Source organism: Oncorhynchus masou, chromosome 18 (assembly GCF_036934945.1).
Source record: "Oncorhynchus masou masou isolate Uvic2021 chromosome 18, UVic_Omas_1.1, whole genome shotgun sequence".
Classification (NCBI taxonomy): Eukaryota; Metazoa; Chordata; class Actinopteri; order Salmoniformes; family Salmonidae; genus Oncorhynchus; species Oncorhynchus masou.
In genome coordinates, this window is record NC_088229.1 from 56,895,594 (window position 1) to 56,907,760 (window position 12,167).

A 12,167-nucleotide genomic window follows, 5' to 3' on the forward strand; every position below is an offset into this window, starting at 1 on the left:
CCTTCGGGTATACTAGGAATAAGCTGAAACATTTTTATGTAATTAATTTAATTACATAAAATGTAATTACATAAATTAATTTATTCTTTTGGCCAAATGTCATATTCACAAATGTAAATGTACAAAAAAAAAACACGTTTTCTTACCCTACAAAAAGAAATTGAACTGTATTTTAAGACAATTAATTACTTTACTAACAAAAAAGCTGTTATACTTATAATTCTATGTATGTCCCTTAAGGTCCTTGTGTAAATGTGATATTGTACCCCCTAGCTCAATTGTCCATTGTATATAATCTATATATACTTGTGTCCCTCATGTACTCTCATGTACTATACCTTCGGGTATACTATGAAACAAAATTTCGCTTCCTGGGCTGCTTTCAGCAAATTCTGCTTAGCTCGACGCGTGATGTGAGCCTCAGTTGCTGCGGAAAGGCAATCAGACCAACCCTGACTTTGATGATACGGAATCAATTAACACATATCAAGTGTATCATTTACGCCCATTATTCTCTGAATTTCATGAGCATGTATAATTTGATGACATGTTGTCAAAGAGTGCCATCTGTTAGACATGTATTTTCACTGAAGCGTACCTCGGGAGTTTCCGTCGTCTACATCATGACGTCAGCATAAAAACAAACTTGCTAGCTCCTGTCAGCGCTGTCGTAACAGCTCAATGGGAAAAGCAAATAAATTAAGAATTGAAATCGAAAGATACTGGCACATCAACCGCCTGTATGTGAAATTCATTTGAGCAGGTGAGGTTACATATGTTTATGTTGTGTAGAGCTGGTAGTATATAAATAACCGCATATTTGAGGTAGGCTAGCCGTTAGCTCGCTAACCAGCTAACGTTAGTTGTTTATTCGCGGGGGGTTGTTGTGAGGTTTGCAGGGATTTGGACGTTGCAATGTAGCTAAGTGCTATACATTTGCCATAATTTGTAGTTCAGTCAACCGCAAACTCATGGTGGGGAAAGTTCACTCTAGCTAGCTTTAAGATTAGATAGCTAGCTAAATTACCTTCTTAGCTAACCACCGTTGCTAGCCCTTGACCATGACTCACAGTTCCATTACATTTCACATACATAATTCGTTGACATCGGCGAGAAATCATTTTATAAAATAAATCAAAATGTTAAGTTGATACACCTTTTTTATAGGGTTATGGTTCCCACACGGGCACATTTCCATATTACAGCTCTTGTTTACGGGAAACAGACAAGTGGGCAGACAAACTGTGCTAAGTACTGTAACTACCTGCGCCTCCGAACACCTGTGTGTAAACCGTAGACACAAACGTGTTGTCACTGAAAAATACTATGTGCTGGAACTGTGTTAAATCCGGTTAAAACGATGTACAGACAGCGTATTTTTAATTTGTTTAATGGTTTTGATGTGATATGAAAGTAACGTTAGAGCAAATTATGTTTCTAGAACCGTACTGCAATGGAGTATTTGACTTGTGGCTTCCTTGGAGTAAGGAGTAATGTTCGGCTCCGTTAGTCCAATGTTAGCTAACTAAGGTTATTTATTTCGTTGCGACATGGACCAACGTTAGCAAGCAGAGCTAACGTTGTAGTCTTGACCTAACTAACTTTCGGGACTTGACATGGATATGCTGAATTTTGACAAATGCGGTCCTTTCAGTGTGGTCAGGTGGTGTGACTGGCTTTTCTGCATCTCAAACCTCGACTTAAGCATTTTGCAGTTGCACAACCATACAACAGTGATGATGATGCATAGCTAGCCAGTGAAGTGTGAGGGCTCAATTTATGAGTTGCCACAGCGACTGCACCTCATCAAAAGCGCTCAATGCAATGCAGGTGCATTGCAGCAGCAAGGCATTGACTGTTGCGTGACGCTGCCCATCTTTCGTTTGTAGTTGGTGAGAAGACAAAGAACAGACGGCCTGGTCATTCTTTCACCTGACCGCTAGCCAGCCGGAGAGACGGGGAACAGGATAGGGAAGCAGCGCGGAGCAGGCGCCGCGGAGCCACCGGAGAAGATGGCAGGCAGCCCGGAGAAGAGTTCCACGGCACAGGAGCTGAAGGAACAGGGCAACCGACTGTTCCTCTGCCGCAAGTACCAGGAGGCTGCCACCTGCTACAGCAAAGCCATTGTGAGTAGCGAGCTACCTCCCTTTCTGCCGGATGATATAGTAGTAGTTGACATGGCTAGACTTGTCCGCTTGCTTTGAAAGGGTATGACATGAGATATTGACACTGACTTATTCACCTATTGTGAATAGATTGATGTACGTATAAAAAGTAGCCTGTACGCTGGACTGGTGCACCCTTACAACAGTAGCCTGTGCAATATGTTTGTGTTTTTTTGTGTATCCTGCCAACAGAACCGTAACCCGTTGGTGGCGGTGTACTACACCAACCGGGCTCTGTGCCACTTGAAACTGCAGCAGCACGACAAAGCCCTGGCAGACTGCAAGCACGCGCTGGAGATGGACCCCCAGTCGGTCAAGGCCCACTTCTTCCTGGGCCAGTGTCACCTGGAGCTGGAGAACTACGATGAGGCCATCGGCAACCTGCAGAGAGGTCAGGAACAACCCTCCGGGCCAGTTTCTCTGATACAGATTAAGCCTGGGCCTTCACAAAGTCAGAGTAGCAGTACCAATATAGGCTCAGTTTGTCTTTAAAGTGAAAAATATGATTATATGGATGGTATTTATATGGCCCCCTCGGTATTGCAACATAACATTGATGTGCATTTTTGTTTTGAGTGCTAGTTAGAATGCTATGTGCTGCAATCTAACTAAACCACAGAGGTGCCTAGTACTGTGTAATGGTACTCAACTGAAATTGTATTGAATGTTGTAGTGCAACTAAAATGTTATTTTGTATAATGCTAAGATCTGTTGATGGGAAAAGAGGCCGCATACCAGTTTTAAGCTCTTACTTTCAACGGACAACATTAATGATATCTGGACTTGTTCTGTGGGCAGCTTACAACCTGGCCAAGGAGCAACGGCTGAACTTTGGAGACGACATCCCAAGTGCCCTGCGGCTCGCCAAAAAGAAGCGTTGGAACAGCATCGAGGAGAAGCGTATCAACCAGGAGAACGAGCTGCTTGCCTATCTCACCAAACTCATCCTGGCTGAGAAGGAGAGGTGAGGGAGGGACCTGGACCAACACTCTTAGACTGAGACTCGTACTCTTGTATGAGCAAAACGCCTGCACTGATATTCCATTTCCTATGGGGAAGCATAGAAGTTCATTGCCAGATCCCCCTTAAATTACATTTAATGAGTTGCAACATATCCTGCCCAGTGTTCTACACATGCATAATCATGTGTCATAATAACATTGTTGAGATGGGGAATAAGTATGGCTAATGATTTAGAATTTGCGGGTACATTTTCTGTCCCAGTTCATCTTGGGATCGTTAGTGAGTGATTAAGGAAATGCTACGTCTTTATATTTTTCTCAGGGAAGTGGCAGATTGCCAGGAAAACAAAGAGTCGGACAATCCGAGTGGCAGCGGCGTCATCAAGATCAAATCAAAACATGTAAGTTATGTCTATATCCTCCTATGTCAATATGCAGGGACCACTTGCTTTTAAAGTATTGAGCACTGGCGTCGTGCATCTGAATTGCCATCATGTTGCCTATTTCTCCATATCTCATTGATATTGAGGGGCGTTTGTATTAATGCTCTGACCAAGCCTCACCCGACTGCTTTTCTCCTAAATAGGACAAGTTCCTTATGGACATGGAGGAGCTCTTTTCACAAGTGGACGAGAAGAGAAAAGTGAGTGATACTTTTAAAATGAGTTGAACACACCGTTTTACTGCGATTGTGAACAACCTTCAATCCAGACTAATTTCACTGAATCTTACTGATTATTCAATATCGTTAGCCATAGCACAACACAGCTCTATGCATTACTGAAATAACAATACATATTTGATCTTATTCATAAAATGTCACGCAATTTAATTTAGAGAAACACATTTAGAGAAATTTGACCACACTCTGTTTCTCTGATCAGCTGTGTCTGACCCACCCCCTTGCTTTGACACTTAGCTGTGCCAGTGTTATGGTTACCAAAATAGACTAGCACTCCACCTCCTATTTCCAGTCCAAGCCGTTTCTACAGCAACCGCCACCTCAAGTTGCTTGTCGAGGCTTGTTATGAAGGATTATCGGGGCCTATATATAGTTGTTGACTTGGTATATGTAATTGTCATTGTCAGTTAAGAAGACATCGTCTTTCCTCTGTCAACATTGGTGTTTCAAACCCCTATACTGGGTTGTGTTCATTAGGGCACACCGTAGCAAAAATGTTTTACTGTGGAAAACAAGGATTTCTCATTGGACAAGTTCAGCCAGTTTTTTTAGCCAGTTTTCTTCTATTTGTTACCTATTTAATATGACCCAGATCTAGATGGTGTCTAGGGAAGTGTTTTTCAACCAGTGTGCCTTGATGAACTCTCAGGTGTGCTGTAAAACTTTTCCTAATCTAGACTCTTTAAAAAACATTTAAAATTTGTTTTGTTTTTTACACACATCGAACTCTCCCTTATAAATGTGACCCTTCGGATTCTCATGGAATTTTGACTTGGAAACAACAGTGAGGCTCAGGTGAAACATTGAATGGCACACGGTTACATCTGTATCGTTGTTTCAAGTCTGGTGTGCTCAGGCTGTTACGTTTGTATATTTTGAGGGACGCCCATCATGAGCAAAGCAATTTGTATAATTTAACATCGCCTGTGAGAACCATTAGCACAGGCAAGTCTGATTTAGGCTTAGCTATAACACAGCCTCTGTCATAGAAACAAACGGAACATGGCTTTGTGTCCGTAGTGGCACCTTTAGAATGTGTCCAGGGTGTGTAAGCGACCGCTTATACTTGGATCTGGCCCTCGGTACACAAATTAATCATCACGAGTAAGGAACTATTAAACTAGTTCAAATAAACTCTATTTAATCTATAAAAAATGTTTCACAAAATAGATGATTTGCTGTATGGATCAGATGAGATGGAGGTCATTACCACTACATTATGCGGCACACTTCAAATGTCCCTATTTAATCTTTTTTTTATCCCATCATGGTTCAAAAAAGTTTGGGAACCACTCATCTAGGGGGTAGTATTAATATCTACAGTTGAAGTCGGAAGTTTACATACACAAGTTGGATACATTAAAACTAGTTTTTCAACCACTCAACAAATTTCTTGTTAACAAACTATAGTTTTGGCAAGTTAGGATATCTACTTTGTGCATGACACAAGTCATTTTCCCAACAATTGTTTACAGACAGATTATTTCACTTGTAACTCACTGTATTACAATGCCAGTGGGTCAGAAGTTTACATACACTAAGATCATTGTGCCTATAAACAGCTTGGAAAATTGTCATGGCTTTCGAAGCTTCTGATAGGCTAATTGACATCATTTGAGTCAATTGGAGGTGTACATGTGGATAAATTTCAAGACTTACCTTCAAACTCACTGCCTCTTTGCTTGACATCATGGGAAAATCTAAAGAAATCAGGGAAAAAAATTGTAGACCTCCACAAGTCTGGTTCATCCTTGGGAGCAATTTCCAAACTCCTGAAGGTACCACGTTCATCTGTACAAACAATACTACACAAGTATAAACACCATGGGACCACATAGCCGTCATACCGCTCAGGAAGGAGACGCGTTCTGTCTCCTAGAGATGAACGTACTTTGGTGCGAAAAGTGCAAATCAATCCCAGAACAACAGCAAAGGACCTTGTGAAGATGCTGGAGGAAACGGGTACAATCGTATCAATATCCACAGTAAAACAAGTCCTATATCGACATAGCCTGAAAGGCCACACAGCAAGGAAGAAGCCACTGCTCCAAAAACACCATAAAAAGACAAACTACGGTTTGTAACTGCACATGGGGGAAAAAAGTACTTTTTGGAGAAATATCCTCTGGTCTGATGAAACAAAAGTAGAACTGTTTGGCCATAATGACCATTGTTACGTTTGGAAGAAGGCTTGCAAGCCGAAGAACACATCCCAACCGTGAAAAGCACGGGGGTGGCAGCATCATGTTGTGGGGGTGTTTGCTGCAAGAGGGACTGGTGCACTTCACAAAATAGATGGCATCATGAGGTAGGAAAAATTGTGGATACACTGAAGCAACATCTCAAGGCATCAGTCAGGAAGTTAAAGCTTGGTTGCAAATGGGTCTTCCAAATGGACAATGACCTCAAAGTTGTGGCAAAATGGCTTAAGGACTACAAAGTCAAGGTATTGGAGTGGCCATCACAAAGCTCTGACCTATAGACAATTTGTGGGCAGAAATGAAAAAGTGTGTGCGAGCAAGGATGTCTACAAACCTGACTCAGTTACATCAGCTCTGTCAGGAGGAATGGGCCAAAATTCACCCAATTTATTGTGGGAGCTTGTGGGAGGCTACCCGAAACGTTTGACTCAAGTTAAACAATTTAAAGGCAATGCTCCCAAATACTAATTGAGTGTATGTGAACTTCTGACCCACTGGGAATGTGATGAAAGAAATAAAAAGCTGAAATAAATCATTCTCTACTATTTTATTCTGACATTTCACATTCTTAAAATAGTGTTGATCCTAACTGACCTGAGACAGGGAATTTTTACTAGGATTAAATGTAGTTGGCTAACGTCCAACTTCAACTGTATATATCATTTTACATGCATGTCTATTCTTGTGAACCCCACAGAAGCGGGAGATTCCTGACTACCTGTGTGGAAAGATCAGCTTTGAGTTGATGAGGGAGCCCTGCATCACCCCCAGTGGGATCACCTACGACCGCAAGGACATTGAGGAGCATCTACAGGTACAGTATACCATCCTTTTATAGTCATAGACATCTACTCAGCAGAAGTATAGATTAACCGTTGCCCATTCATAGACATACTGTTTTAGCCACACTACCGATCACTTACCGCTAAATTAACACCAATTTAGATTGCTATAAATACACTTGCCGTTCCTACTCGATCAACCACTCACCCACAGGGGTAATACTATCCAAAGCAAACTAAACCATGAGTAAAATGCATAATAATGAAAGCCACCATCTCACAGCAACACCAATACCATTTTTCCTCTGTAGCGAGTGGGCCATTTCGACCCGGTCACCCGGAGTCCTCTGACTCACGACCAGCTGATCCCCAACCTGGCCATGAAGGAGGTCATCGACGCCTTTATCCAGGAGAACGGTTGGGTGGAGGACTATTGAACCCCCATAACCCGAACCCCCTATGGCTCGTAGATCCACACGCCCCAGAGCTGAGATCCACACCAGAAGTGTCAAGGAAAAAAAGGAAGTGACAGAATTCACAAACTCCCTCCTGGACATGCACTTTACACACAGGGGGGGGTCACACTATGGACTGCAAAATGACAGCCGTATCTCGAGGTGATTCTTCTCTCTTTCTGAATCGGTGAATCGGTCTCCTCTCTCTCCTCTCCTTCTCTCTCAATCTGTCTATCGCTTCCCTTCCTCTGATAGTCCTCTCTCCCTCAGAATTGGGGGCCATGTTTCTCAGGTCTCTCTCTCTCCCCCTCTATCTCTCTGTGCCACAATTCTCTCTGAACACATCGCACTGCACGCTGGTCTCAAAACCCTCTAATGTAAAGCTTCCAATCTCTTCTCAAATATAACCATTGGAACTATCTACCTAAATGATGAAAATATTAGCCTTTTATCTTACTCTTACTCCAGTATTTTTGTTTATTTCAATTTATTATTTTTAAACATAATGGGTTAGTTGTACTGTAATGACTTATTTCCCACAATTCAGTGTTGGTGGTCTTGGTCAATTTGATGCCAAATTGTTATTTTACTTTTCAATCTAGTGTGGATTTTTTTTAATGCAAGATAATGGCAAATGTGAGAAATGTATTATGGAAAAACTGACCAACCAAGTCGGTCTGCTTCAAGTCATTGCCTGTGATCTGGAGTTATAACAAGATCATACAAACTATAATGTTCCAACTGATGGTCAACGGTCCTCTAATGCATTATATCAGTCCCTCATAGCGGGCAGTTGTACTATGTTGAATGTATGCATATAGTGAGAGTGAATAGATTAAACCTATTTTATTTTACAATGAGTTGTATGTATTATTACAGTAGTACCAAATGGCATTCTTGTCATCATCCAAGAAGGAGATTTGAATGATAGACAATTCATCAGTTTTTAAAGTGCTGCATAGAGACTCAACAAGGTCGTTTCTATTTCCTCTCTAATGGTTCATATGCCTCCACTTTTATTGTCTTTACTTTCTCTTTGACGTTCTTCAAACCTGTTTCGAAGGACTTTGCTGTAATTGCTGTTATTATTAGAGACAAAACAATAGGTGTGTGCGCTCGGACAATGTTTGGCTGAAGGCTAGTAGTGCAACCGCTGGTACCGTATGCATTTGACACGACAATGGACTCCCTACATTGTTAAGCATGAGGTCTGCTCAGGTTTGTCATAAGCATTCAGGTCTGCTTGGCCAAGAGTTGTTTTCCTACTCCATTGCAGGGAAAAGCCCGTCATACATGCCTATTTTACTATAACCTCGCAGTAGGTGTGTTCGCAACAACTTTAAAAATGTAAGTACGACAACTGACTATTGGTCAAAGCAGTTATGTTCCCAATACTTTGAGTCTCCTATACCTTCTCATTTCAGTGTCTTTCCCTATTTGGATCGAACCTATGTCCGTCCCCCTTCCAGCATTTCTAACCAATCACAGCAATCAGTGTTGCACTACCTTGACTAGGAGTTTGGAATTCTCAGCTGTTGACAGTCGTCTTAGATATTTCTCAGTTTTTCCTCAATTAGTTTACGTAAGCCCCCTTTCTCAACTGAATGCATGTGATTTTAGTGCAGGTTTTGGGTTGGCTTTTTGAGGATTTCTGAAGAGCTTGAGAATAAACAACTGTATTAAATGTAGATATGTTAATTATACATGTGACTTTGGTTTGTTCCTTTTTGTCTCCTTGTGAAATGTTCATCTGATTTTTGCTCACATTACTTTTGATCACATCCAGCATGTTTAGCAAGGCACTTAACCCTTAACCTGCTCCAAGGGGTGCTGCTTCCAGCATCTGTGGTGTGTGTCGTGCTAGGGAGGCTGGGAATTTGAAAAATGGACAGCAAAAAAAAAGTTGTAAGTTAATCAACCTGTCAATCACACATTAGTACCGGTTGAAACAAAATTGTACATGCACAAAGACCATGAGGTTGCTGGACCTAGAACTCACCCTTATTCAAAACACAGTCATTCAATGGCTTAATAGATGATACACACCCACAATCACATGTCCTGAAAGTGTGTGCGCGTGTCCCCTCTGGCGTGTCAGTCAACACAAAAAGCCCAGTGTCACCCAGACCCAATCCCCCCCCGCCCCGCACACACCGGGTCCATTGTCAGCACATCTGTCCATTGAAGTGATGTAATGGTCTGGTACTAGGAGGGAAGAGGCGTACAGACACCATGGCATTAAGAATAGACAGGCGTGACAGAGTGCGCTAGCATCACCACCTTTTCAGTGGAATAACAACCTGAAATCAACATGGTAAGAGCAATGCTGTTAGTGTTTTTTGTGTGCTGAGGCATTTTGTTAACAGGATATGCACTTTACTATAGTATATGATGTATTTACTACTGTTTATTATTTTCACAATGACCGTAGTAGTGGCATGCTTTGCCATTCTGATATGTGTTTGTTGTGGTAGATAACTGTCAGGCTCATACTCCTACTGGGTATCGTGGGTGTCACCTCAGCCAATGAAGGTATGTTTTGGTTGGTAGGCAATGGAATATAGGGAAAAAAATGTACGATTATTTCTTTGTGATTATTTATTTGCGTAACTATTTTTGTTAAAATCCCACATGGTCTGTCCTTTAGCTCATATGTGTGCATACCTCAAGTAAAAAAAATCCCTATTAACTCATGTTTTTACATTTTACACATCTTTGAGGAAGTCATATTCAGATTGCTCTCATGCCACACTGTTTTTATATTGTTGTGACCGGCAGTACAACATCTAGTGACCGTCAAGTGGTTTGGACCTCTTGGTTTAACGATTTAAAGTGCTTGGCTGACAGTCACAGGAACCCGGGTTCAAGTCCCATTCAGACTACACCATTAACGTGCTACAATACTGTTGTCATCTTCTCCAGTAACTGCTCTAATAGACAGTTGATGTTGTTTGTGGTGGTGTTTACAGTTGGCCTGGGCGGAAAGGTGCTGGTCTTCCCGTATGAGACGGACTTCAGCTTTGTGGCGCTCATCCCCCAAAAGGAGATGGGCCTGCGGGCGTTCACGCTGTGCATGCGCGTGGCCACCGAGCTGGAGGGCGAGCGGCAGATCATCCTGTTCGCCTACCGCACGCCCGACTACGACGAGCTTAACGTGTGGCGCGAGAAAGACGGCCGCATCGCCTTCTACCTGAGTGGCGACGGCGCCTTCTTCCACCTGCCGCCCATCACCACATTCAGAACGAGTCTCTGCCTCACCTGGGAGTCCCGTACCGGGCTGGCCGCCTTCTGGGTGGACGGCCGCCGCAGCACCTACCAGGTGTACAAGCCGGGCCATACCATCCGGCCCAAGGGGACCGTTCTCCTTGGGCAAGACCCGGACAAACACCTGGGAGACCTGGAGGCAGTTCAGAGCTTTGTGGGGGAGGTGACCGACCTCAACATGTGGGACTATGTGTTGCCCAGAAGCCAGATCCAAGCCCTGCATTACGAACATAAGATCACCAAAGGAAACATCTTTGACTGGGCCACTATCGAGTACCAGCTGAACGGGAATGTGATGGTGGTGGATGATGACTGACTCGGAGTCGCGAGCGAACGCGGATGTGACCCGTTTGTGTGTCTGTGCTGGCCTGCTACTGACCTTTTTTCATTAGTTTGGTCTTCTCGATCTAGTCACTTGCATGCCTTATGTAGTCAATTAACTATGTTCACTCACAACATACCAGTTGTTCATAAGAAAAGATGGACATTTTGTGATGTTTAAAAAGTCTATGCAGAAATGTCAAACCCAGTTGATTCCAAAAGGTCCTTTATTTTTATAACTAACTATTTAGGATAGATACGACATGTCCACTCACCTAATGCATAGATGGTGAGATTAACCATATTTTATTAGCATTCCAGCAGTTTCTATGTTAATTCATGAAGCAAGATGTGAAAATGTGGTATACACTTGTCTCGTGGCTGGTGAGCAGATGTACCAGATTTAACCACAAGGTGGCAGTATATGCTTGTTTCTTTAATCAGTGAGCTCCAAATAATATATTTCATGATAATGCTAGGTGTTATTTTTTTATTTAACTAGCAAGTCAGTTAAGAACAAATTCTTATTTACAATGACGGCCGACACCGGCCAAACACAAACAACTTTGGGCGCCGCCCTATGGGACTCCCAATCACGGCCGTGATACAGCCTGGATTCGAACCAGGGTGCCTGTAGTGACGCTTCTAGCACGGAGATACGGTGCCTTAGACCGCTACACCACTCGGGAGCCCAAATGTTGTGACATTCCTGTGCTCAAGATTTCAATTGCTTTTGTTCCCGCTAATGGCTAAATTGAAACTGTTTACATTAGACCTGCAACGTTAAAATCATTGATTTTATTCTTGAACGTTAACCATGTTACCACTATTTTGACAATTGTTTATGGAAAACAGGATGAGTGAAAGGTGAAGGAAAGCTGAAAGAGAAGGATGATTCATTATTTCTATACTTGATCATTTAACTGCGCTTTGGGACAAACCGCGATTGTGATGTTTAAAAGCTATTGCCATAATGTTGCCTTTGGTTATCACACTCCCTCTCATAAATGTTTAATGTTTAAACTGATGTAAGAATGCTTTTTGGGTCTGAAATCAGATCTTGGCATGTGTAATACTAAACGTGTGTGTTTATTAAAGAGAAAATAGGTCTTTGAACTTTTTGATCCTCCACTTTGTATTCTACCTACAATTGCTGGTGAGACCTTCACAAGGTAAAGTAATGGTGGTGGTGGAGTGTGCCATGGTTTAATTGTTCTAAAATGAAATGGCCATTTGTCCACGTGTAATAACCTATATGTTGTGAATGATGTTTTGCACTTTAAAAGAAACAACACCACATGAACAATATAGACACTTGATCACTGCGCCAATAAT

General features: G+C 42.3%; 2 protein-coding genes across 2 annotated transcripts; both read left to right on the plus strand.

The window, feature by feature from the left end:
• The first annotated feature begins 609 nt into the window (after positions 1-609).
• On the plus strand, positions 610-7,564 carry LOC135504894 (E3 ubiquitin-protein ligase CHIP-like). The gene is made up of 8 exons (XM_064923820.1): positions 610-763; positions 1,890-2,126; positions 2,358-2,556; positions 2,964-3,129; positions 3,450-3,528; positions 3,714-3,770; positions 6,708-6,824; positions 7,104-7,564. The coding sequence occupies exons 2-8, from the start codon at positions 2,013-2,015 to the stop codon at positions 7,227-7,229; spliced, it is 858 nt and encodes a 285-aa protein (XP_064779892.1). The 5' UTR covers positions 610-763; positions 1,890-2,012; the 3' UTR covers positions 7,230-7,564.
• A 1,889-nt stretch (positions 7,565-9,453) lies between these two features.
• Positions 9,454-11,948, plus strand: crp1 (C-reactive protein 1). Its single transcript, XM_064923821.1, has 3 exons — positions 9,454-9,561; positions 9,722-9,779; positions 10,217-11,948. The coding sequence occupies exons 1-3, from the start codon at positions 9,559-9,561 to the stop codon at positions 10,825-10,827; spliced, it is 672 nt and encodes a 223-aa protein (XP_064779893.1). The 5' UTR covers positions 9,454-9,558; the 3' UTR covers positions 10,828-11,948.
• The last annotated feature ends 219 nt before the right edge of the window (positions 11,949-12,167 follow it).

Bases quoted from the DNA above. Each gene is read 5' to 3' on its own strand.
- LOC135504894 (XM_064923820.1), top strand. From the start codon at position 2,013: ATGGCAGGCAGCCCGGAGAAGAGTTCCACGGCACAGGAGCTGAAGGAA. The intron at 2,557-2,963 runs GTCAGGAACAAC...TTCTGTGGGCAG, and splicing joins CATCGGCAACCTGCAGAGAG to CTTACAACCTGGCCAAGGAG. The intron at 3,529-3,713 runs GTAAGTTATGTC...TCTCCTAAATAG, and splicing joins TCAAGATCAAATCAAAACAT to GACAAGTTCCTTATGGACAT.
- crp1 (XM_064923821.1), top strand. The intron at 9,780-10,216 runs GTATGTTTTGGT...TGGTGTTTACAG, and splicing joins TGTCACCTCAGCCAATGAAG to TTGGCCTGGGCGGAAAGGTG.